The sequence below is a fragment of the Malania oleifera genome, chromosome 2 (genome assembly GCF_029873635.1).
Source record: "Malania oleifera isolate guangnan ecotype guangnan chromosome 2, ASM2987363v1, whole genome shotgun sequence".
In the NCBI taxonomy this organism is placed as follows: domain Eukaryota; kingdom Viridiplantae; phylum Streptophyta; class Magnoliopsida; order Santalales; family Ximeniaceae; genus Malania; species Malania oleifera.
Window position 1 is genome coordinate 7,752,054 of NC_080418.1, and position 27,165 is coordinate 7,779,218.

The window sequence follows — 27,165 nt, forward strand, 5'->3', positions numbered from 1 at the left end:
AAGAATTAGGTAGGACTATAATAATTTAGAAAAAAAAATACTAATGCAGAAGTTTGTTTACTCCATCAAACATGAAATATACTAGGAAGAGACATTTCTATGGTGAAATTTAGGAATAATAACTCCTTGTTTATTCCATGTTTGGATTAATAAAATTTTTCATATTATCATTCTTTCTAAACTATGAAAATTTTATATTAGGATCATTTTATTTCTAGCATGTAAACATTTTGCCAAGTGTCATCATTTTAGAAAATTTTGCTTCATTGGCAACTCTCTGGATTTTAATGTGGGGGAAAAGGTTTATGCCCTTTCTAAATCTTGTAGCTACATATATTTTTTCCTTGAGAAGAAAATTGCATCCATCCTAAATGGAGAATATGCTTCATAAGTTTGTGATGCGAGGGCTATTGTTCTGGGTAGCGGGAAGATTTTACGAGTATTGGTATTGGAAGAGGAACTGATGCTGATATGTGAATGGACTTTGGATTTGGACAGCACATGTATAATTTGAAGAGGACAAATATGGGACTGCTCACTGCAGGTGAACTTAAGATTATCGATGGAGATGCAAGTTCACCCTTCTGGGGTTGAGTCTGCAAAGTGCAAAGCTTGTGTGATATTCTGATACGGAATTTGATTTGGCCAAAAGTTTGACGCTGAGAGTCAGATGTAATGAGAGGGTCAGAGGATCGATCAACCGGTAGCACAGATTTGCATTAGACCTATTAACCCTTTCTGTTTTTTAATCCTTTGAAACTCTAGGGAGACTTTCCAGCCTTCACCAGCCTATGCATTTGCTGAAGGGCAAGTCCCCGTGTATTGAGAAACGGCATGCATTTTATTTTGGGCATTAGGGCATCTTCCTTTCCACTTTTGTGTAGCATTTTAAGAGATCTGTCCATTCTGTTGAGTGCCCATTTGTTGCTCTTAAGTGTTCAATTAGTCACCTTTAGCACATTCTGGCCTACAAACTGCTTCTATTTGGATTCACTGTATTGTGATGAGTAATGTTGTTCATGGGGTACTGCTTGTCCCAAGAAGCTTGGCTCCTTGTTATTGTTCTGTTTGGTTTATTTGTGGCCTTCATGTCAAGCATTTTCTGTAGGAACAAAATAATTATTGTATGAGAACATTACTAACTTTGGCCAATGATATTCTTATGATAATATTTTTTTAAAATATTTTTTTTCTTCTATACTAATTAAAATATTTTATTCTGTTAAGTGTATGTCCCTGCACAACAACACTTGTTTTCCTGGACAGGTTTTGTTTGTTCAAACTTCTGAAAAAAGACATCTTGGATGCTGCTCCTAGACTATCATTTATAGAGGCTCAGATAAAAATTTTTAAAAATAAAAAATCAGCAATCTAGTTAATATTTATAAATTAACAAAAGTTAAAACTTTATTGAACAATTTATTTTTTTTATCCTCCAATTGAATAACAACAAAAAAGGTAATTAAAATTATATATATATATATGAAATCAATGATTTGATTCATAACAATTAATTCTGGATTTTTAAATATTTTGTTGTTGCCAATACAACTAAGAACTATAAAATCTCTTTTTTTTGGATTTTCACTGACATCAACTTGGCTGATCTGTCGTCTGTTGGCAAATGCCAAACATCCCTGCCAAAGCTAAAAGATATATATCTATCACCAGCATATAATTTAGCCGTCCAACAATTATGACCAGCACGTTATTTTGGATAACAAAACCAACCTTCTAATTTTGTTCTCAAAGGATACTATAATTGGATACCATCCCAGCCTGTTCGCAGATTGAAATAAAATTATAAAATTCAAAATTGAATAAAAATGAAGGAATAAGTTTAATTTTATTTCAGCCAATTCCATCCCGCTTGAATTTACCAAGCACAGAACAGATAGCACTAGTTCCAAAACATCAACACAATTTACAGTTTCTTCCACTCGACTTGAGCTTTATTGGTGAATAATGAACTTAAGAATTAACAAAAATAACATGGAATATGCTGCTTGCCTGCTCTTGAGTTCAGACAAAAATTTTCAAAACGGTGTGGGTGTTATATCCATGCAATGCCTATGCATTCTTCGCACGCGTCATCTAAACCATTGCTTAGATTTGGACTTATTTTTGCGATAGAAGAAAGAGAAGTTCGTGGGTTTAGTATACTTCCCAGCCACACAGAAGCCTGGCCATGACTCCAAACCTGCCAAACATGGATCAGCTGAGCCCCATCCACGTAGAGAAGCTCTCTCCCTGTGCAAGCACAGAAAACAAAGGGAAAAGAAAAAGCACACTCCCTACGCAGGCATTATCCTGTTCAGGTTCAAAGGGACTTTCTCAGCCTGATCTGCCTGCACCATTGCTCAAAAGTTGATGCCAAGGCAGAAAAACAGGCACCCCTGGTGCATTTCTTTCGTCAATATAACAGCTTAAAAATAAACATAACTTGGATATGGAACACACGTTGAAGTTTTTCTTATTATTTTTAGAAGCTCTAAAACAAGCAGAAGGAAGATGCCTTAGAAGACACAAGTTACAAAGTTTACTCGACAAACACAAACTTACTCAGCCACAGACTGGGATCAACATTCTTCGTAAGCATTTCATGCGACAGCCCTCAACATTTTTCAAACCCATTCTCCTTTTTCACGGAGCACTGCAAAAAAAAATTGTTGGAAGACGTTTTACGAGAGACCAAAAGAAATCAAGATAAAGAGATCCCTAGGGAAAAAACTGGGACATATTAGATGACACTTAAAGCATAGAGCTACTCTTATTATCAATACTGACTTCTCCATATTAAACCAACTAATATGAGGCTTTGTAAAAATATAAATCATGGTGCTCCCTTGATATTGAAAATATCATCTAACTTGGAACTTTTTCAGCTACTCATTGGTATGCAATTAAATAAATTATGTAATATTGCTACCAACATATAGGTTTGCTGATTTTTATCTAGGAAATTTGCATGGAAAAAGGAACGGGTGTGGGTGTTCGTGTTCGTGTTCGTGTGCGTGTGCGTATGTGTGCTTCTAGATCATGAATTCATGATGAGGTTGTTTTATGTTCGCACTACTTCACAGGCCCAACTGATTTGAACTTTGTTTGACCGGGAAATAGTGGAGTTTACTCACCTTCGCTTCTCCAAAGAGTTTATGTAGCTTGCTGGTAAATAGATTTCTCCACCAGTTTCGCCATGCTGTTCCCCAGTTACGGTTTTATTGGCAGCCAGAAACTCAGCACTCATGGCATCCATTCCATGCTTCACAGCTTCCTCGGGACTACCATAGCCATGCTCCTTGGCATACCTCCGTACATCTTCAGTTATCTTCATAGAACAGAACTTTGGCCCGCACATAGAGCAAAAATGTGCGACTTTGGCACCATCAGATGGCAGGGTTTCATCATGGAAGGACATAGCAGTCATGGGGTCCAATGACAAAGCAAACTGGTCCAACCATCGGAACTCAAATCTTGCCTTGCTTAATGTATCGTCCCATGCTTGAGCATGTGGGTGACCTTTGGCCAAATCAGCTGCATGAGCAGCTATCTTATAGGATATAACACCAGTTTTCACATCATCCCTATTTGGCAACCCAAGGTGCTCTTTTGGTGTTACATAACAGAGAAGTGCAGTACCAAGAGCACCAATGTTTGCAGCACCAATGGCTGAGGTAATATGATCATATCCAGGAGCAATATCAGTTGTTAAAGGCCCAAGAGTGTAGAAAGGCGCTTCATTACACCACTCCAGCTGTTTTTGCATGTTTTCAGGAATCTTATGCATTGGAATATGCCCGGGCCCTTCATTCATCACCTGCAGCAGAGGACAAACTGCATGTCACAATGGTAAGCCAAAAGCAGCACTAGTTCTAACAGAGGTTTTAAGACAGAAGAAATTATCAAAGGGCACAACCATGATGAATACATCGCCAACCTAGGATGAGCACCCTCAGTAATAAATCAGGAGGCATCATAACCGGAATAACTTGAAACATAATCGGCTATGAGATTAACACATTTACTAAGAGACACTGTCAATGACAGTCTATGCCCACCTAATGTTCTTTGAAAAAAAACAGTAATGATTGTGGTACAAAGTGTGAGATGAACTCCTACTAGACCTCATTTGTGTGTATTTTGTTTTGTGTGCGCATATGCATGGCTCCCATTTTTTGGTCCAAAATAAGCTGAAGTTAGATTGAGAAAAAAAAAACATTTTCCTAAGATCGGTAGTTTTTTTCCTTGCTGAGGATGCTTGGAGGTTCAATGGTCAATTGATTTGTCACTTTGTGGTAGTAAATTAAAATAAAAAACATCTCAGAGGAATTTATAGACAGCTACACGCCCAACATCATTGAACATAAATATAGGAGCATGACTGCACTCATGATACTGAAATGGGTCAAAAAGAGAGAACATAATTGATAATTGGGACCTTGAGGGGCACTCGAGATAAAACAGAAGACTATTCAAAGTCTAATATATATAGATAATTAAATACTACTTATACACAATGCCATTACCTGTACATCCTTTTCCCATGCCCTTCGTGTCAGTTCTCCTTGAGTTAAAAGCTCTGCAAATTGAGCAGTGTCGTTGGCATCATAAATTGACCCAGGCCTTAGACCGTCACCTATTGATAGTGCTACGTCATACTGATTACAGATGTCAAGTATGTCATCCCAGTGTTCATAAGCAAAGTTCTCCTTGTGATAAGTTAAGCACCATTTTGCATGAATAGATCCTCCGCGGGAAACAATTCCAGTCATGCGCTTTGCTGTTAATGGGATGTATCGAAGCAGGACCCCAGCATGAATTGTGAAGTAATCTACACCTTGCTCAGCCTGTTCAATCAGGGTGTCTCGAAAAACTTCCCAGCTAAGATTTTCAGCAATTCCATTTACTTTTTCAAGTGCCTGATATATCGGCACAGTCCCTATTGGTACAGCAGAGTTACGTAGGATCCACTCACGAGTCTCATGTATGTGGCGACCTGTAGAGAGGTCCATGACAGTATCAGCACCCCACATTGTCGCCCATTGAAGCTTGTGAACTTCTTCCTCAATGGAGCTCAGAACAGCGGAGTTTCCAATATTTGCATTAACTTTGACCAAGAAATTTCTTCCAACCACCATTGGCTCCAATTCCAAGTGCTTCTTGTTTGAAGGGATGATTGCCCGCCCTCGAGCAACCTCAGACCTCACAAACTCTGGGTCCAGATTCTCACGAGCAGCACAGTACAGCATTTCCTCAGTTATTATTCCCTGCTTGGCAAAGAACATCTGAGTGTATCTTGGTCCACCTAATGCCGCCCTCCTGTCAATCCAGTCTTTGCGCAATTTAGGAAGTCCTGTTAAACAACACCATTTGTAAAGATGGACAGCTTAGCGCTAGCTAAACTGTAATTATCCAAGAAACAGGAAGCAAGAGACATTGAAGAGGCCAATGACTCACTCATTTGACACTAAACAGAGCTACTCATCAAATTAAAATACAATTTTCAGCAGCAGGGAAAAAACTTTCATATGATGGACATGAAAGAAAAAAGAGAAGCCAATTTAATGTGTCCCAAATACACAAAGAGGTATAAAAATCCAGTTCTTAAAAAAATTACAGGACCAATTTGAGCATCCAGAACAATATCTAAAATTTGCTCTCTTTAAGAGAAATTTATATTATTGCAGAAGTAACTTGATATGCATCAAATTATATATACTGTAAATGTATAAGATTGCAAAATGGAACAATCATGTATGACTTTGAACATAAATCATAATGCCATCAAGAGAAGAAATTTGAGACATAAAGTGCCAAATATATCCTTGTTGTGCATACCAACATTTGGGCTGATGTTCTGAGGACCACTAGTGTCATAAGTGTCAAAATGTGGTTCATCCCCTGCCAAGTGGATTCGTCGAAATGGAACTTTTAGTGCATGACCAGATTGTTCATGAACAACTTCCCTGTAAAGCAGATAAATACATTAAAATTTTCACAAACCAACTGTGCATGTGCATGCATGCATGCATCCATAGTCCATACTGTAACCAAGGTTGTCCATCTAAAATGAGCCATAAGAGAGAGAGAGAGAGAGAGATGCACCTATATTCCTTTGAGCTCCTTGGGAAACATTGTTCAAAGGATGGAAGTGGGATGAAGTCAGGGGCAGCAGGATCAATTGTATGCTTTATTTGTTTGGTCTTTTCAGAACCCGTTGTTGGGGGATCAAATGTCAACGTTGCTTTAGGGACCAAACTCACAGAAGAAGGGCATGATTCCTTATGCCACACACTACCAACACAGCCAACCCCATCAAATGCAGGAAAGAAGGTACTTGCCAACCTCCCAGAAGCAGAATGATTTCCATTCTTGCACACAATTGATGTTAAAATAGAATGAACCGATGCCATCTTCAGAACAAGTTACTAAACATTGATAAAATATATATTTGTTAAAAAAGCTGCATAGGAATCATATATCCAGAAGGCACAGATGCAGGACAGCAAATCAATTTAAAACAAATTATGCTCTTTCTGGGAAGAAAAGAGAGAAAATAACGAGTGACTGGATACAGAAACTACTGTTTGGACTTAAGAGCAGTTCACAAAACATAATAGGCCCCCAATATTCTAGTGAACCATATACCTAGTCTATTACAACACCATCAGAATGATGATAGATCTCAAATAATTAACCAAAAGAACAAACAACCAAGCCTTAAAAATAATCTAACCAAGAGAAAAAATTTTATATGTTACATTTCAAATTTGCCATGCATGCCAACCATAAATACACACACACATTGATACACATCTCAGCACATAATGTACCCAAAAAAAGATCATCTAAAATTTAAAAATATATAAAGCAAAAAAATGGTCCCATTGGCGGATCCTCCCCGACGCACTAGCATATATGGAAAATTATACAAGAAACCTGTCCCTTCATGTGTCTATGTCTATTTCCTAAATTCTAAAGATGTTGGAAATGAATCTCCCCTTTATTTGTCCAATATTAAAAAAATGTAGTACCAATTTATCATATATTTAACATCTAAAATATAGGCATACGGACATTAGGTGGGACAGGTTCCTTGTATAATTTATCTATATATAGCATCCTTACTTAACATGCTTAAGATTTTGACATGCAATAGATAAAAGATTTCATTTAAGATGGCCCCACATCATTTAAGTCATATTAGTATGTATTAGGCGTCAAAATCTTAAGCATGCTTTGGACAAGCGCATAGCAAAGGGTTATCTAAGTTTATATATATATATATAAAAGAAAAAACATGAAAAATTTGATTTCGATAGTCAAATTACAGCAGTGTTACGAAGTTACGGGAAAAAAGCTATAAGATAGATGCGCATGAGATGGGACTCGTCAAAGATAATTGATGCGTAAGACAAAAATTCAGCAGAATTAAATAGATCTAACCGCAACAATTTCCATGACTTATTGTTTGATATGTGTGATTCTAATGAATTTATCGTTAAATTCATTACGTTTAGATTTTGATAGTGTCATCTTTAAATCGTAATCGTTAAAAAAACAATTGTGTGCTCAAAAGGTCCCCCAGACAGTATCACAATCTGTCTGCAAAGAAGATGACACTATCAAAATCTAAACGTAATGAATTTAACGATAAATTCATTAGAATCACACAAATCAAACAAAATCTGGAACCATACAAACAAAAATAAAAGTTTCCTTCGTTAACGCGCACACACTCCGCCTACTCATTAAATTCACAGGAACAGTAGCAGATCAGCTTCGTAAATATAAACTAAGATGTGCTAAGCAATCAAGCTAAATTGAATCAACAAAGACCCTAAAAGTGATAACTTCAGTTCCGCAAGCAAAAATCACAAATTTTCAAGAAACGAGGTAGACATATGCTTCAGAATGGCAGGCACTTGAATTAAACTCAAAACTACAGAATCAGTTCCCGGAAATTAACGCAAAATTCTCAAAGCAAGAAACAAAATAGTAAAGAAATATATGCCAAAGAAAAATAATCACACGCAAGACAATATTTGATTCGATAATTTTACCTACGTCTACGGAGTTGTAAGGATTATCGAAAATTGCGGCAGTACAATATTCTCACTCTCAGAAACACAAAAAAAAAAGGGCCAACCCTGATCACCAAAAAACAATAATTTTGTATCCTACCCACACCAAAGGGCTACAAAATGGGCCCAAAATTCTCTCATTAAAAAATCACGCATCATTAATGGTTATCATCCGGATCAACAAAGGCTCCACAAAGCCCAACATCAAAGACTGCAAGTCGAACAAGTTCAGCACACACCTGAGGGTTTTGAACGGGAGAAGCTCCAATATCAAAGCTGGAAATGAGCTTCAGAAACGCTAATATGCAAGAAAATTGTTCAAATTTGTAAGGCGATTAGATGATACAACAACACAAACAGAAAATCATGCAGCGGAAGATTTTTTCAGACCTTCGAAAGAGAGAGGTGTGGAATTCGCAGAAGGCGAGAAGACGAACCTCGTTGAAAGCGTCGTCTTATCTCTTCACGGAGTTCACTCGCGAGCAGGGTACCCGCCTTCACCATTCGCAGGCCTTTGGATTTTATAGCCAGTCGAAAAAGCGATAGGCGACGTGGCACTTTTGTGTTCCGGCGCCTCTGATATTTCATACTCCACTAATGATCACGGGCCCTGTGGCAGTAAAAGAGTGAGAGATACACGATTCCCGGATCCATTTTCACCTCTCCCGTGAAAAAATTGAAAAAAATTATTCGTCACAAGAAATGTATCACGAGAGTACATTTTTAAAATAATAATAATAATAATTATCATTAAATATCGCAAAGAAGTTATTAGAATATTGTATTTAGTGAAGTCTTCAGGAAACGCAAGAACATATTTTGTTGCATAATACGAGAATTAAATTTCTTATTAATGACAAAAAAAAAATTTCCTTAGAAAGATTCCAAATATCTTCAACAGTATATTTTTTCACAAATACTTTCAATGAATTTCTTAACATCATACAAAATAAGGATATATCTCGAATATTCAGCAAAACGAATACCTCTGATGGTCAATGCTTCAATTTGATATACGGAAGAAACATAAAATTTAAAGTCCAAAATCTTGCAAATTTTTTAGGGGAATTTTGTTGTAAGGGAGATGCTTCTTAAGAAATTTATTGAATTATGACTCATATTCAAAGGGTTTTTCACTTGAAGTTTGTTATAAATGAGAATACTCAATGGCTCTACACGCCCCTAAGCTCTCCATACGCGAAATCTTTTTGTCTACTTAAGTCCAACGCTTTGGGGAGGAGGGATGCAGTATGATACAATATGTTTTAATCAAAAAATAAGTATAATTGTATTATCATATGAGAGTATTTTGAGATTTTTATATGGGACTATATATACATATATATAGCAGACAATTGAAACCCCCAAGACAATTTTCTTTTGATGATAGTGAAAATTGTATAGGAACTTCATGGACATAAGCAAATTGTCGAATCACGTAAATTTGTTGTGCTTCTTTTTCTTTTGATTTTTTCTATTTTTCGTATTTGTTGTGTGTGCGCGCGCATAACCTTAGGGCATGATTTCGTAACAAAAATACTCTATCAACATCTAACGAATTAGCATAGGAATAAGGTAGCATATGCTTCCATAATAATTTGTTACATGTTCCACTCCTATTGATTAAGCAACAACGTATTTCTATCTTTCCAAATAACCTAGGAAAATATCACGAGCATGCAAATAACATTAAGTTTCTCAATCAAACTCCAATCCAGAGAATCAATACATTCAGTAAAACTCTACCGGTCAGCAAAGTTCTCTTACTTTATTTATAGTAATGACATAAATTATATCAGTTGAACACAAGATCAATGAAGAAAGCGGCGATTAATATCCTTGAAAATTGAGCAACAAAGAGGACAACTTGTCTCTTCAACATTCTTTAAAACATGATGCTTGAGAAGATTCAACACCAATTTCTAAGGTAAAAAAAAAAAAACTTGAATTTTGGTTTACATCTCAACTTTAAAATTATAGCCAACCATTTCTTTTGAAAGCACATTGCTATCCCACTAAACTGCCAAAAAATGGGTTTGTCAAGGGTCAAAAGGAGATGGTATGCAATTTAAAAAAATATATATATACCATTCTTGGCTAGGGTCCAAATCCAATTAACCTTAGAAGATGAAAGTGGGATAGGAATTTTATCCATAAGTTTACAAGCATTGCAAGATAAAAAGGAATGAAATGAAATGTTTATCCTAAGCCAAAAGATTAAAAGACCATAAACACTCAACATCACTTGTGATTATTTTTCCTATAGTGAACAAAAAAAAAATCCATTTTGGTCAAAGAACTTCTCTTATAGTTGTTAATCCCTTAGTTGGAGTTTTATTGTCTCGTTCATACATTTTAATTGATTCTCTTGTTTATCTTTATTTAACTTTAATATCGTGTTACATTGTTATTCTATTAATTGTAATGAAAAATATATTTTTATTTAATGCAATTATTAAATTTAATATTATAATTTTGTGAGGTTGTACCTTCGTGGGGTCATTCATAGGCAAATTATTCAGCAAGAAAGTTTATAAGCTTTTTTAGATAATTTTATTAATTTTATACAGTCCACTTGGCAAAATAGGTGTATTAATCACTTGACTCATATACCAAAATTTACTAGGGTAGTAATTTACATAAGTAGTCAAGATTTTAATGTTCTTAACATTTCCAATAACCCCTTTGAATTTATGAAAACTATTTAATTTTTATAAGAACTTAAAAGTATTATTATTTTCATGAAAATTTTTATATGTTTAATTATACAACTTCTCAATACAGGTTTTTATGGATTTTCAAAATTTTATATTATTTTTTAATTTATGCATTTTTAAGTTTTTCTGCGTATTTATGGTTTTCCCATTTTTTATTTTTCTCACTCTATTTTTTTTTACATTTTTTTGCAGCATTTTTATTTTTTATTTTTTAAAAAATTTGTGAAGCTCTATTTTATGCTTTTTTTTTTTGTTGTTGTATATTACAAAAACAAAGAAAAAAGAAAGCAACAAAAAAGTAAATAAATAAAGTGGATGGGCATGTACATATTTTTTTCCCCACTATTCATTTATTTTTTATCTTCGAGATTTAGAAAGCACATGATCACCAAAGTCTCGAATCATGATTACATATTAGACATATGCATAAAGAAGATATTAGTCTTATAAAGGCAAATTAAGCATCAACATCAATTGTGAGATGTTTTTTTATGGAATAAATCCATAAAATTGGCCAACACAAACAATTTTTTACTTAAATTAGGTCAAAGACCGCTACATTTAGTATCAAATTATTATGCTATCTCACTAAAAGATAAGGTATAGATAAATCTTGACAATAGAAAGACTAGTGTACGTCTCAACTGTGTGGTGCTCATTTTCAGAAGGGGCAGAATTGTGCATAGAACAAATTATATAGAACAGATAATATCTCACAAAAGCTCTGATCAATATAAATATTTGCATCACAATAGCTAAGCTGAGACTTGCATAATGGGACAGCCTACCAGTGTCATGCATGAAGTAAGATGAGATAAGCAACCAGATAAGAGTGCATTGGGAACTTCCATCTTCAAGAATCAAGACTGTATGGCAGTGTGGTCCTTGTAAAGCATGCGTCCATGGGATCAAAGGGCTCCTCGTTTTGTTTTCTTGTGCCAACAATGGAGAGAGTGGTCACTCTCAGGAAAGCAACTCTGATATTTTGTGCCAACCCTGATCTCTTACACTATGATTCTTCACACCAATCCGTGTAAAACTGAGTGGTGCAAAAACTTTTCTGACCATTCAATAAAATGATTTGGAATGTGAAGTTATGAATAGACATGAATTGTATCCAAATGCGAAAAAGTTTAAAATGGACGAGAAATGGGATTTGGGAACAACGCATTTTTACTTATCAACCAATGTTTGGAACATACATAATTAACAAAATGATGTACATTACAATTTCAAATAGACATATACTGTATTGCAGAAACAGCAATCTCATGTACAACATATTTCAGAACCCAACCCAAACTACTAACTACGGAGGACCCAGACTTTGGTGAGAAACTCATCCATTGCTTATAAAAATGTATGTTGAGAAACTCAAAGGTTCTCGTAGTGTTGAATCTCAGCTTATCTCAGCTTTAGCTGTTTCGAAACTTTCCTCTGTTTTTGAGCTGGAAACTCATGTGATAAAACAAAGAACCAGCTGGAAGATGTCAAAAATACTATTTCACTAAAATATACAAAGTTTTAAGGGTAATTCAGCGCCAATCACAAGGATCTGTCCACAGAGATAACGCAACGGCATGGCAACAGTATACTCCCGCAAGTTTTTTTTTTTACTCAATAGTCAGAAGGTAAGAGTGCAACAGTTGTCATCCAGACCCAATTTGGGATAGGAGAAGAGACTCTTGCTTGTCTCTAATAAAGATGGTGAGTTCTGCAGGTGCAACCACCATTTTCAACCACTCTTGAAGCTCCTTCCCTTCTACTTTCTCCTTTTCTGAACAAGAGTTGTAAATTCAACATGTAAATCCATGCAGTTATCTGTGTATTATAAGCACTTACTAAATTCTCATGCTAATTATAACCCACTCCGTGGCCAAATATTTGCTCTATTAAATAACCAGAGCCCCTATGCCCACTGTGGTTGACCCACCATATGGGCAGTGAAACTGCAACTCTTGCAAGTAAAATAACCCTAGTGCTCTGGCTCAGTCACAGCATGGCTGTGTTTAAGCAACTATCACTACTCTTAATATGCAACTTGGATGGACCACCTCAAATTTTAGTTTCAGAGTTCTATCATAAATATGATTTCCTCGGACTTTCTGCCAAGCCAATTAGCTTTATTACCTTCTAACTGGGACCCAAGCCCCTCCAAAACAGTTGGATTTGCACGGACAACGGTAAGTGCTACATCAAGGGCAGACTGCAGCAGTGCTTTCACCTCTCTTTGTACAAGATCAACAAGATGCCCCTGTCGCATTCAGTCCAAGATCAATTATTTGCCACACATAATGTAAGAACAAGAAAAATTAAAATGATAGTGACTGAACCTGTTCTCTTCCCCAAGGAGCATAACCCCCAGAATCATCCATTCCACCACCAGACAGTGTTGCTAATGACACAGGGCCTATGGTCTGATTAAGACCATATTCAGCTACTGCCTTGTATGCCAGGTCAGTTGCTCGCCTTATATCATCAAGTGCACCTGTTGACACACGACCTGAATAGACAACTTCCTCCGCCGCCCGCCCTCCAAGAAGAGTAACCAAGCGTCCACGTAACTCATCAATGAAGAGCAGATATCTATCTTCATTGGAGGGAGGAGTATAAGTAAAGCCTAATGCCCCTCCTGACCTTGGCAATATGCTCAATTTCTGACAACACAAAAAATAACCATTAACAGTTTTGAGCGAGTGAAATAGCAATGTAAGCATGCATTTGTCTCAAACACACTAATCCTACAAAACATACTATTGAAAACTAATGAGCAAACTGAATAATATGACATTATTAAGTTAATCAAACCTACACTAAGGCTAATATGAGGCAACAAATTCTGCAGTCTTGGGAAAAATAGGGTTATCTGTAAATTTATTCTCATCTATTCTCTCGTTCTTTCTCTTGCAGGACTTCACCTGGTTCTAGAACAAAGAAATATAATTAATATGAATTGCTACCAACAACCCTGGATTTGCATTTAAAAGGTCATACATAGTGATGTCTAAAATAATATCATCCAACAATACAAATATTCTGTTGCTTTCTATAAAATAAAAACAAAAAAAAATTCAATAATTGTTATTTGAAAGGGTTTAAAGTCACTGTAATCTTTGCTATTATATTAAGGAATTCCTACTTTTTGTCTCCTCTTTTCTTAAAAAAACAGCATAAGTAGAAATAATTGAAGGGTGGAATGTTAACGTCTTAACTTCATAACCACTCCATAAAATTACTCTTTCATAACCCACTATGTAAGTAAAAACTATAGACAGATTGGAAGGCAATTGAACTCTTTTTAACTTTAAACGACACCATAAAACTACTCTTGCATAGCCCATAATATTTTCTAAGTCAAATTCCCATAACAATTCTTGAACTTTTATAAACATACTGCATGATCACTGGGCCTAATTGTACTGATGGGGCGACTCACAGCAAAGATATTATCCGAAGGAATCATTAATTTTTACAAGACCATCTATTCTAAAACAGCGAATACGAAGCCTGTGTTTGATGAACTTCATTTTGCCGCCATTAAGGAAGATGATAGGGTGAGATTGGATAGATCTTTCACAAAGGAAGAGGCTCCAGCCACTTTAAAACCCTGCTAAGGGGACAAAGCACCTGGCCCAGATGGCCAGATAGGATGTCTATGACATTCTTAAAATGGCACCAGGATACATTCAAAGGAGATATTATGGCAGACTCATCAGTTTTATGAACATAGCAGTTTCAGAAAAAGTTAAAAGGCTATTTTCATTGTTCATACTCCCAAGAAAGGGGAGCAGAGGACATCTGCAACTTCATGCCTATTGGCTTGGTAGGCAGTAATAATAAATTGCTAGACAAATTCCTCACACCTTAGCTAGAGGCTTCAAAGTGGGAGTGAATTCCAAAAATGAGCTGGAGATTTCCCACTTAATTTTGCAGAGCACACCATTCTTTTATGTGGAACAGAGCCAGAGCAGCTGCGACACTTAAGATGCCTGTTCCTTCGTTTTGAAGCTGTCCAAGGCCTATGGTGAAAATTAAAAGCAGTGAGATCAACCCAAGGGAGAAATTAAGGAATGTGAATCAGCTAGCAGCAAAACTGGCCTGCAAGGTTGGGAGCCTCCCAAGTCCCAACTATGTAATTGAGACTGCCCCATGGTGCAACTTCTAAAGCTAAAGCTGTGTGGCGCAGTGCTCTTGAAAAGATAAAAATAAGAAGATTAGCATATCGGAAGAAGCATTACCAAAGGGAGGTGTGATCCCTCTACTAATGGGCACTCTTGCAAGCCTACCTGATTCCAACAATGTTAATTCTCAATGCCAACCTCCCTAAAACTAATACATAAGGGCCTGTTTATAGGCTTGCAGTACTTGAAAGATAAGCAAACTAATTTAAGAAACCTATATAATCTAAAATAACAGTTTCCTAAATAATAATACCCTAGAATCTTGCTTCCTAACTGATAACATCCTACAATCTTGAAAAGTGGACCCGAACAAATACCCTAAGGCCCCAGTTGGAAGTTGAAAAAGATTAGGACAAGTGAAGGAAATTGTGAAGGAATCCACTGTTTCACGTTTAATCATCAATGATAGGGGCGTAGAAAAATTACTAAAAAACTGAAAACCGTAATCCAGTCGAGTCTTTGGGTTCTCAGTTTTGGTTCCTGTTTTTAAAAATAAAAAATGTAGGTTTTGAATAGCTTCTCCAATGGAAAGGTATTTGGAGAACTTGTGCTCCCACAACATTTCTTTTTTGCATTGCAGGCTGCTTGCAACAAGATGTTGACTTTATTGTTTACAATCAGTGGGCAGCATATGGTCAAAGTTCAAGCTGTCAATAATTTTATTGATGTAATATTGCATAAATCCTCCTTTTTTCCTCCAGTGGCAACCCCTTAGTGCCTCTTAATATAGATTTCTCTTTGCTTCACACACACACACACACACACACACACACATGCATGTGCGCACACACATTACAACACAGTAGCAGATAATATAATTGTGAGGGTCCTCGCCCCAGTTTACTTTGATTCAGACTGGTTTCCATGATATGCAAAGATGTACATTCATCTTAACAGAGATTATAAATGTTTACTACTGATATACTAACTGATGGATATTTTCAGTCGGTGAGAATCTGATTTTACCTCAACACGTGACTGTCCAGGTAGAAGATTTGCAACAGCAGTCCCCACCACAGCATGACCAGCTTCATGCCTTGCAACTACAGCCCTCTCACTTCCCTGCAACTTGGCAGTCTTCTTCTCTATACCCTACGATAGATAAATAAGTTCCTTTCAATATTTACCGAGAGATAGAAAGAGATCCTTCGAAGAAAGCAATAAAATTGCAGGCAAATATAGACCATTCTCACTCAAAACCCTTGGATCACTAGCCAGGAAAGAAAAAAAATTTAGGCTACATAATACAACAACAAAAAGTCTTAAGTCCCTCTAGGTGGGGTCCGCTATATGAATCCTTTTCCGCCAATTCACCCGATCAAAGGAAGCTCATTACATGCACCCTTCGCCAAAATACATGCAGATGACAAGTGAAACCAGTCCTCATAATAAAAATAGACAAATTGCTTATACTTAGGAATTAATGACATGAAATATGAGTGGTAATCCATGCAATACTACTAAATGGAGAACATTACATTCATGTGACTTTATTCTTCAGCTCATGGTTGACCAGCCAATGTCAAAACAATTTCTAAATCAAAACATGAAACTTCATAAAACAGAGCATATCATCTCGACAAAATACGCCCATATGGGTCTTCTCTCACAGTCTCACTTCAAGGAAAATATTTGGTCCCTGGAGAGAAGATATGACAAACTATCAAAAAAAAAAAAAGACTGTAAAATCCTATTTTCTGGCATGATAGAGAACATGTATGATGAGAGTTGTGAGCTTTGAGTAGAACGCTAGAAGTAACGAATAAGGCAAGCGAATTTCAAAATACATGATTCTCACATCAAGAATTGGGTCTTCATACCAATTTAAATAATTAAATTGTAAGATTTACAATTCCATATTTATTTTATTAAATTGTAAATTGTAATATAAATTATTGTATTATATATGTACAAATCAACTAAAATTTTTAATAGTTAGTAACTTAAAGTTTAGATTTAATCCATCATTTATGTAATATTGTTATCTAATTAACTAATTAATTAATTAATTATGTGCCATTTTATTTTTTAATTAATTGATTCTTCATTTTAATTACACTTCTACATCTTTTTACCCATTAAAGTAATGCAAACTATAAAAACATATGCATTTTTTTGTAAACAGCGCACTAAAATTAATATAAAAATCATAATGCCTATTAAAAAGCATTTGTAGGTTGAATGAAAGCCTTCAAAATTCATTAAAAATCATGTATTAATGGATTTCATGCTTATTTTTCGATTTTGGCATGGTTGTGCATGCGTGAAAAAAATTCACAACCGTTACGCCTACTTCGCATTACGTAACACCCGCGTCTCTCGCGTCCCACGACACCCGCGATCGTTACGCGATGTTACCCCCGACTGCGATTCGAACCATGATTAAGACCCTAACATTTTGCAGCGAGAAATTAACTAAAAAAAAGCTGACCCGATAATGAAAATGTGGGCTTGGAATGTGCCTAAAAATCAAGAGGTCATTTCATGTGACTATAAAAAATAACAAAAATGAAAACAAGAAATGGAAACTAATACAAATTAAAAACTTAATTGAGGAAATACTCATTTTTTCCCTTGAATGAAATAATAATTTAAAAATATTATTTAAATTATAAAATAAAAAAAAAATACAAATTTATAAATATATTATAATAAAACAGAAATTATTATAATTATTTTATATTTCAAACTCACTTTTTAGTGCTACAAGAACAATCCTATTGTACATGAAAATTGAAAATTAATAAATGACTTTTTTTTTTCAAATTTTTAGAAATGTTATGTCAATGGTTTATTGGGGTCCTAAACCCAAATGTGCTTAGTTGTTTAATAATTTAATTATGTGTGTTTAGTTTCCTTGTACTAGGATTATGTATGTTGGGGGCTTGTTTGTAGAAGTTATATATTCTAGGACTATGTAATGTAATGTGGCTTTAGGGGTTTACATGTACTTTCATATGAAGAGACTTTCTTAGAAATAGTGTGTGAAAGTCATGTTGTAAGCAGTTATTGTTGAATTTGAATTTGAGATGTGAATGTGAGTTCCCCCTTGTATCCCCTCTCTCCTCCCCTCCCCTTCCTTCCTCTCTCTTCAATTTCTTCTAATATCTCCCATGGCTGCAGATCCTTGATGCTGCCTCTGCATCAAGTATATTCTTATCTTTTAGACCAATTCTTGTGGACTTTGCTACACATTAACTATTCTTAAAATTATAGCTTTTAGTTCAACCAGGGTCTCTAAAACAGTGTATCGTTGTCTAATGGAATAGCCTGATTTAAAATATAAGCAAAATCTCTGATTTGATGTCTATTTCACTTCAGGAAAAATGATGGAATTCACCAATATAACATGAAAAAAAAAAATTGTAACATTTGTGAAATGTTAATAGAGATAAATAAAACAATGCATAATTTAGAGATAAAACATTGTAAATAAAATGCATTTGTGGTGCAGTATCTATATAACCAAGAACACATCACACAAAAAAATCACCAAATGAAAATGAATAAAACTAGAGGAGTTGATGCCAAAAAATAGCAAATGGACTAAGATTTGGCAAGTAACCCTGTTTGTGTGTGTGTTGTTTTTGGGGATGGGAGCGAGAGAGAGAGAGAGAGAGGTTTACAGCTATTGAGCGCTCCACTGCTTGAATAAAATCAATTTTCTCTACAACTTCTTTATCTTGTCTACCAGCTAACAAAGCAGCTTCATTTACCAAGTTTGCAAGGTCTGCCCTGCACATATACAAAATCAACAAGTCACTCCCAACGCATTAGCTGGAAAAAGTGGATAGGGAAAAAAAAAAAAAAACAAGAAGGCTGTGTAACTAATAGGATAAAAAAATGAGGGCGAATACCCAGTGAAACCAGTGGTCATAGACGCAATATCGCCAAGATTGACATCCTCTCCTAAAGGAAGTTCTTTCTTGGAAACATGTACTTTTAAAACGGCTTCTCTTCCAGTCCTATCAGGTGTTTCCACCTAAAATCCCAGACAAGAAATATTATTTCTGAGAGAACTACATTTATAAAAGCACTGATTTGACGAAACCAGATTACAAACCATAACAACACGATCAAATCTCCCTGGACGGCGAAGTGCAGGGTCTAAGACATCCGAGCGATTAGTTGCTCCGAGAACAATCACTGCAGAGTTGCTGTCAAAACCATCCATCTCCTGGAATGCAATTCCACACACATTATTTTGAACAAGAGACAAATTTTATTAATAACCAGGTCAAAGTACAGGAAATCTAAGGATAAGGTGTCAATATGAAACAATGAACTATGATCAATGACTAAAAACATTACAGGAGCTGCCCTCCAATCCCTTTGAAGATCAGACAGTGACAATGCCCAAAAGAAACCAAGAGAATAGACCCCGAAGCCAAGAACACCACTCTATCCCATTCAACGCAAAGTAATTCCAGAAGCAAAAGGGACAATGATGTAGAGAATCTTACAGTGAGCAACTGGTTCAAGGTCTGCTCTCGCTCATCATTGCTGACAACACGTAATCTACCATCGCGGCTTTTTGCCACTGCATCAATCTACAGAAAACAAAAAATTGTAAATGACAAATCCAGCAAGAAAGTTAACAGGTTGAACAGAGAGGCCCAGCGCAAAAATGGATATCAAGATTCTAACTTCATCAATAAAGATAATAGATGGTGCCTCCTTCTTTGCCCGTGCAAAAAGATCTCTCACACGGGATGCCCCCATGCCAACATACAATTCAACAAATTCACTCGCAGAACAACTTATGAAAGGAACTTCAGCCTCCCCAGCCACAGCCTTTGCTAGAAGAGTCTTTCCTGTCCCGGGAAGGCCCACCTGTAAGGCAACCAAAGTGATACTGATCAAATCATTACATTCAAACTTGTGTGAAAAAGAAATAATGGAAAGATCTAAAAGAACATTTTTACAGTCCAGCAACATGCGCTGGCAAACGAAGCAGAAGATTGGACCACTTAAGACATTGAACCTATGTGAAAGAAAATCTAGCCGATCATAAACCCATAACCATCCAATCTATAACAATGTCTTAAGTGGTTTATGATCGGCTAGATTTTCTTTCACATAGGTTCAATGTCTTAAGTGGTCCAATCAATAACAATTCAAAAGAAGAGAAGGACGTATTTATGGACAGGATAGAAATTCCGTAACATATTGGAATCATTTCTGGAGTTAATGCCCTCAAAGCAAGAGACTGAACATATGGTTGATCTTGGTCCCTTCCCTGCATTTAAGCTGAAGTTACTTAAATTTTGCTCATAAAGCACCACGACACTCCCTAAAACATTCACCTAGGCAGTCTTGGGCAGTAAAATTTAGGAAACTTTTCCTTTTTCACAACAAAATTTTGTTCTGTCTCTAGATAACACTCACCAGGAGAACACCTCGAGGAGGACGAGCACCAACACGCACATACCTGTCAGGATTCCTGAGAAATTCCTGGCCAGCAAAAATCAGCACATGAAACCATTTCCTGACTAGGTAGAACTTTTTAAAAAAACAACAATAAATTTTATGGTCCATATATAGTATTAATCAAACTGGTAGAACCTATGACATACCACAATTTCTTCTAGCTCTTCCTTAGCCTCATCAACACCTGCAACGTCAGCAAATGTAATTGTTTCCCCCTGTTCAGACACTTTAGCTCCACCAGGACCCCCAGATTTGCGGTTCCTAAGTTGACCGGCTGTATGCTGCATAAATGCATGTCTTCTCTTAGCATTAGTTGCTGTGTAGCATTAGTTTCAAGTTTCAAAGCACCAAAAAAGGAGGGTGCTGACTCACACCTGAGAGAAGCTTACAGGGAACCGATGGAGAAGTCCTGCAAGCACAGCAATATAAAACAAAGCTATCTGCAAAGCACGATTAAAAATAATAATAATAAATACAAAGTAAAAGATTCAGAAATTTATATGGCACAAGACATTGTAAAGTGTAAACTTCTCAAATAACATAGATAGAGAATATAAGATGATAACTTTCTATTTACAAAAAAAATGCAGTTAGGCTAACTGCAAGGGTTTTCCATGAAGAAAAATAAAAGCACACAAAATAAAAGGTATTTTAGAGGAAGGAGCCATTAACACAATGCAAAAGCATAAGAAGAAGTGACATAGAGGAAGGAAACTTAGAGTACAATACAAGACAACTAAAATGATGGAACACCACAACAAGCAATGAGATCCGGCTGGTACAAAGAAACCCAATCTGCATTTTTGAATTTTTCTGCACTTCAAAGGACACATTTCTGAATAGCATAAAAAAAATTAAGAGCTTTCTACCAAATGGAAGTTAGCATACAACTCAAGAGTCAAACATTAAGGGCTTGGTGACCAGAAAAAAAGAAACCATATAAGCTCAATTGACGATGAGAAGAGAATACAGCTGCGTGACGAACATGATGCCACAGCAACTTAAAGAATGACAAGGGAAACCGACGTTTCTATACAATTATTTTTGGAACAAAGAGAACAGAAAAAGTGGCAAAGGTCCCTCTGTAAAAAAAAAAAATGAACACATCTTATTAGAACATGGACCTGACTGAGTCTAAATATCCAGAAAATGACCAAAACAACTACATTAAGAAAGAATAAATCAAAATCTTGAACAAAACGGGTATTGTTTTGATAATAATTTCTCCCCAGTGCACCGTGTTACAAGAACACTGCAAAATGTAATGTTAACCTCAAACGCAACCTCACAAGAGTACACAGTAACAGTATATTTGTTCCAGATGCACGTACTATCACCAACAATTCCAAGCAATGAAAAACAGTAAAAAAACATCTTAAAAGTTCCAATTTCACATGAATATCCATAACAAATGGCTTCCATGCAGAAGATGTTACACCACATCACGACCAAGGTACATAAAAGAACAAACAAAATGGATCTTAACAATCTAACCATGTCAGCATGTTCAATCATCAAATGGGTAAATGAAACACAATAAAGTCACATATGCCATGCACCTAACCTTTGCAAATGTGCTAATGGAAATCTAACTGCATTGACTAAAATTAACCACTCTGGTAGTATAAGATTGAATCAGATGCATATTAAAGAAAGAAAATGTTCAAACAGGACACACTGACCCACACAGGTAGGCTGCAAAATTAAGCCCCTGTTTGGAAGCACTTAAAAAAAATAATTGCTTATAGCACTTATCACCTTAAAATAAGCATTTTTACAAAAAAGTGGCATTTGGCTTGCACTACATTAAACAATTATTGCTATAAGTGCTTTTTCATAACCACTTTTTTAAGAACTATTTAAGTGAATTTTGATAAAGAATTTAGGATAGCTTTTGAGTCACTTATAAGTGACATAGTTCATAAGCGGGGACAATTTTGTAAATATAAGAAATTTGGTGGCTACTTTATAATTTAAAAAATATATTAAAAGATAATCATATATTATTTTATTATGTATTATAATATATATTAATTATTAATGAAACATAATTCAATTTTAAAAGGATGAAGAAAAACCACCAATTAATTTAAATTGTTGGAAAATGATTCATATAACCAACCCCACCTAGTGGGACTTAAGGTCAAGTTTTGTTGTTGTTGTTGTTAATATGATAATCATATGTTATAAATAAAAATTAAGAACAAAATTATTGTTAATCAAAAAATGATATTATATTATTTTTATTTAATAAAAACATTTAAATTTTAATTAAAATAACAGTTAACATATTTATTAATTAAATTATTAATTCAAAATTAATCATATATTATTTTATTATGCATTATAACTTATTAATTACTAATAAAATATAATTAAATTCTGGAATGAATAAAAGAACCATCAATAAATTAAAATTAACATTAAATAAACTAAAAAATTTAATTTACTTATTAATATTATTTCTAAAATAAATTAATGTGATACTCATATGTTATAAATATGCATTAATAACAAGATTATAGTTAATTAATAAATAATATTAAATTATTTTAGTTAATAGAAAATATTTAAATTTTAATTATAAAACTAATGTAATTATCATTTAAAAAATAATATTATTTTTATCATAATTTCATATGATAGTAATATGTTATAAATATACATTAATAATAAGATTATTATTAATTTAAAATAATAATTTTATATTATTTTTTAATAGTAAATATTTAAATTTTAATTATAAATAATTAGAATAGTTATTAGTGAAATTGTTATTAAAAAATATTAATATTTGTAATTTAAAATATGTTTAAAAATAATCACATAAGACCCTATAATAAAAACAAGTATCTAAATATCACTCATTTTAAACACAACCAAACACCACTTATAACTTTCAGCAGTACTTTTTCAATTCAGCACTTATTATCAGCACTAATTAAATTCAACATTTCTTTTTAAAATCACTTCTGCGTAAATGGTTCCAAACGATCCCTAAGTAGATAAATTTTTGCACTTGCAAAAGGTTAACAACCTTACAATAACAAACACACAAACTTAACACAGGGCCAAGCATTAACCAATACCCTAAACTTCTTAAACACATCCACGCACATGCACACACATGACACACCCCCATCCCAAGTGCACCATGCAATCACCCACAGAAACATGAAAAACCCTAGACTTCCCCCACATTCCACAAAGTCTCATATATTCCTTATTTAAATCATTAGATCAATTCTCCCATGAAGTCTTCTTCTTAGAGGTACGGCCAATTCAGGACTATTTTAGAAACTACATAGTTAAGATTTGATCATTTAATGATATGAACCTATAATTGCAAAAAGGGATCCAGACATTTTTCCCAAATGCAAAACCAACCCACAAAAACCACGTCTGTATGGTATACTAGAACACAGCCTGTAGACTGCACATCAAGTGACATTGCCAGAGGCAGAAATATTGACTGCAAGCACTGGTGTTAAGCTCCTGATATAACAAATAAAATCAGGGATGTGTTGAAGGAAAAGAAAATGGGAATAAATGAAAAAACAAGATGGCCTACTCAATTAATGATAATATAATAATTATTATTAATATTATAGATAAGAAACTAGTGAGGACATAAATTCACAATGTCAAATATGATAAAAAGAAACTAATCTTAAAAATAACTCTCAAAATAACATTAAATTACTAATTCTTCTAATAGAAAAAGAACATTAACAGAAAGAAGAAAAAGTTAACAAAAAAAATGGAGGATAACATAAAAGAAACAAAAGACAATTAAAATACCCCCCCCCCCCTTCCAATTCCTATAAATAAAAAACAACACAACTTGCCCCCCCCCCCCCCCTCCCCTTCCAAAGGAGTGAGCCTAAAAGGAAGCAAGAAAAATAATGATGCTAAAGGGAAAGTGAAGGGAAAAAAAGTACCCCTAAATACAACAACAACAAAACCAAGCCTTAAGTGCTAGGGACGGCTAAAAAAAAACCCTAAATAATGTATAAAAAATAACAATGTCACATGAAGCAGAAGCAAACAAACTTTTGCAAACATGTGGCTTTCTGCTTGCCATCAATCTTCTCAGCCAACAGATGCAAGCTGCATCTTCTTAGTCCAAACATGGAAACTGTACATCTTTTGAGGAAACTATGGCACAAGAAATATCAATCAAATACTGCAACACACTCAACACTTTCCATTCTGATAATCACAGTGAAAAATAAAGCTTTTTATATTTTCTTTTTTATATCATACTGCAACATACCATCAAGTTAGGATGATGGCGAGAAAAACCTCAATTGGAGACAGCTCCTTTCATGCTAAGGGTTTTGTAGTGTCAGTTGTCACTTGTGTTGAGTAGTAAAACTATCTGTATATGATTTACCTTTCCTTTAAAAGAAGAGAAACAATAAGACAGGAACATCAAGCAAGGATTAATTTATTAATACCAAAAGGGGCATTTACGTTTCTTTGGTGGTAAACGGAATACACTTATCCAACAGCAGCCCAGGATAATGCCTACACTGAACACGCAAACAACTTGCATAGCTACATTACAATATCCATTCATATGATAAAAACCAAAATGAAAAAAAATGAGTATCAAATCTCATATCAAGAGTATGATCCAGAAAACACACGTGCACTTTCCACAACAATTCAGGTAAAATAAAAAAAAAAAATTGCAAAATAACCATTAAGACTGATGATTCAACACGTTTCAGTTTCACACTCTAACATCCTCACAATTGCTTAATTTTTCTTTGTAAAGATAAGATTTTTTGTCCTTTGCGGTTTTAAATCCATTCACAAACTCCAGCAGCAGAGATGATAAAATTAAAGAGTTGCTTGTACTGTCAAGGCAAAAAAGTTAACTTCCAGATGTTCACTCCTGCCAAACTAAGTATGCCACGGGAAGAACATACCAATGCGGAGTTCAAAAATCCACCCGACCGTTTGTCCGGAGACCCAAATTCAACATTGTTCTCGAGCATTTTCTCATACGGAGTCTTTATGTCGCTCGGACGGGTAGTTGTGTACACAATCCGCTTCGTCGGTGCCACACTTCGTATCAATGCCTCCGTTTCCTGCAACTTACTCGCGCTGCCCGCATCGCTTTCCACACTACCCGCTTCGGATTTTAACCTAAACATTATATGAACTCCATCAACTTCGACCTTCTGCACCAGATTATTATCAATCCTGCTCAAAAACTCACTGTACGGAACGCTCACAAACACCGTCGGAGTCCTCGGCTCCGACCCTGGCAACGGTAATCCCGGCCGGAGCAACCGCATCACAAACATGACGATCGCCAATTGCGACAACAATATACGGATCTCCTGCGCCTGAATAATCGGCTGCCAGCGCCACTTCCCGCCCTTCCACCAACCGCCTTTTCCTCTCCGCGGCGGCAACTTCGAATTGGAACTCGATGAACTCTTAGCGACTCGCTGGCCTTCGCCGGCCTTCGCTTCACTCTTCTCGCTCGGACTCGCCTTCGAGTCCCCATCCTGAGTATTGGCGCGAATCCTACTCTCCCTCCAACCGCGATGATTCCTCAGAAACCCTAAGTTCTTCGAAACCCTAGCTTGTCTGTACAGATTAATCGAAGGAAACGATACCGAAGTCGAAACAAAATGACCCGGTTTCTGGTTAAGAACCCTAGATCGGTTGTGGAAGTAGCTCGTTCCATTATGGCCCCATTTTGAAGAGATTCTATGGCGAAATACCGGCCTGAATGACTCGATTGCGGGCATTTTCAAACCCAAAATTTACAAAAACGAATAGAATTACGAAATAGCGCGTGCAAGATTAGAGACATCAATGGAGCTAGAGAGAGAGAGAGAGAGAGAGAGAGAGAGAGAGAGATACAGAGAAGAGAGAGAGAGAGTGGGAGGCTGAAGAAGAGAAAGTTTGCAGAGGGAATATGGGCCGTCGGATCGGACCGGTGGTGTGTGTTTATAGCCGTTGATTTTTCCGGTTTAGAGGCTGTTTTGTAATGTTCGCGTTATCCGCTCTTCCTCTATGGTCCACCATTATCGACTGGTCGTCGTGGCAGCAGAAATAAAATCGGGAGGATGTGATTCCGTGTTTCTTTGTACACCTGTGCTTAGGATCTGAGTGCGGGGCTACACGACACGTGTCACCAAATGTGGAAGGGTATGTTTCATGGCAAAATTGCCTGTCATCTTCTTGTAGTATTTTTGTGAATTGCATCTTTTTTATCTTGTGTGGTGATAATTTTTTTAAAAAATATATATATATATATTATAAAAAACTCCTAATTTGATTCAAAAATTAAGTTTTACATTTGAATTTGTCTCTTTAACACTCTGTAGCCCTAGCAATAAATGCAAGGGATAAGGGTACCTAAAATTAATAAAATATAAAACTTTACTTTATTCTTGAAACAATTTTCAATATATATATATATATATATATATATTTAAAATTATTTAAGTTCCCAATGAGATGATAGAATTAAAAAACATACCTCTTAGATATCGTCATTTTTGCATAAATTGTTTAACTGTTTATTATAATCTTGTAAGCACAGTTTCTTTAAAAAATTAGAATATAAGAACAAAATATGATAATCACTATTATATCTTTCGGATGACTCATCAAAAGGTGTATTTCGTTGAAATAATATAACTCATTTAACTGCATTTCAAAGTTGTGTTTGATCTGCTCTAAGAGTGAATGAAACGTCATCCAAAACTATAGATTTGAAATTGT

General features: G+C 35.3%; 1 protein-coding gene across 6 annotated transcripts; it reads right to left on the reverse strand.

The window, feature by feature from the left end:
* Window positions 1-1,827: 1,827 nt before the first annotated feature.
* Window positions 1,828-26,493, reverse strand: LOC131147712 (phosphomethylpyrimidine synthase, chloroplastic-like). Of its 6 annotated transcripts, XM_058097241.1 has the most exons (14): window positions 25,350-26,493; window positions 20,787-20,852; window positions 20,559-20,693; window positions 20,371-20,436; window positions 19,630-19,815; window positions 19,446-19,532; window positions 19,046-19,159; window positions 18,840-18,964; window positions 18,609-18,717; window positions 6,106-6,413; window positions 5,839-5,966; window positions 4,527-5,353; window positions 3,135-3,817; window positions 1,828-2,653 (listed from the first exon to the last, which is right to left on the reverse strand). In XM_058097241.1, the coding sequence occupies exons 1-14, from the start codon at window positions 26,181-26,183 to the stop codon at window positions 2,644-2,646; spliced, it is 3,678 nt and encodes a 1,225-aa protein (XP_057953224.1). In that variant the 5' UTR covers window positions 26,184-26,493; the 3' UTR covers window positions 1,828-2,643. The 6 variants fall into 6 exon arrangements, 4 of the variants coding, with proteins under 4 accessions (XP_057953224.1, XP_057953223.1, XP_057953222.1 ...); XM_058097238.1 differs by lacking the exons at window positions 1,828-2,653; window positions 3,135-3,817; window positions 4,527-5,353; window positions 5,839-5,966; window positions 6,106-6,413 and adding exons at window positions 11,957-12,578; window positions 12,932-13,055; window positions 13,135-13,458; window positions 15,949-16,074; XR_009134900.1 differs by lacking the exons at window positions 18,609-18,717; window positions 18,840-18,964; window positions 19,046-19,159; ... (4 more) ...; window positions 20,787-20,852; window positions 25,350-26,493 and adding exons at window positions 8,324-8,382; window positions 8,522-8,643 and having other exon boundaries at window positions 1,828-2,396; window positions 2,563-2,653; window positions 6,106-6,428.
* Window positions 26,494-27,165: the final 672 nt, after the last annotated feature.

What these genes read in the sequence shown, in the direction of transcription:
- LOC131147712 (XM_058097241.1), bottom strand. Translation starts at nt 26,183, where the DNA reads ATGCCCGCAATCGAGTCATTCAGGCCGGTATTTCGCCATAGAATCTCT. An exon ending in GATTTTTGAACTCCGCATTG is followed by an intron (nt 20,853 to 25,349) that starts GTATGTTCTTCC and finishes CGTGCTTTGCAG; the next exon opens with ATAGCTTTGTTTTATATTGC. An exon ending in GATTTGATCGTGTTGTTATG is followed by an intron (nt 18,965 to 19,045) that starts GTTTGTAATCTG and finishes CTGGGATTTTAG; the next exon opens with GTGGAAACACCTGATAGGAC.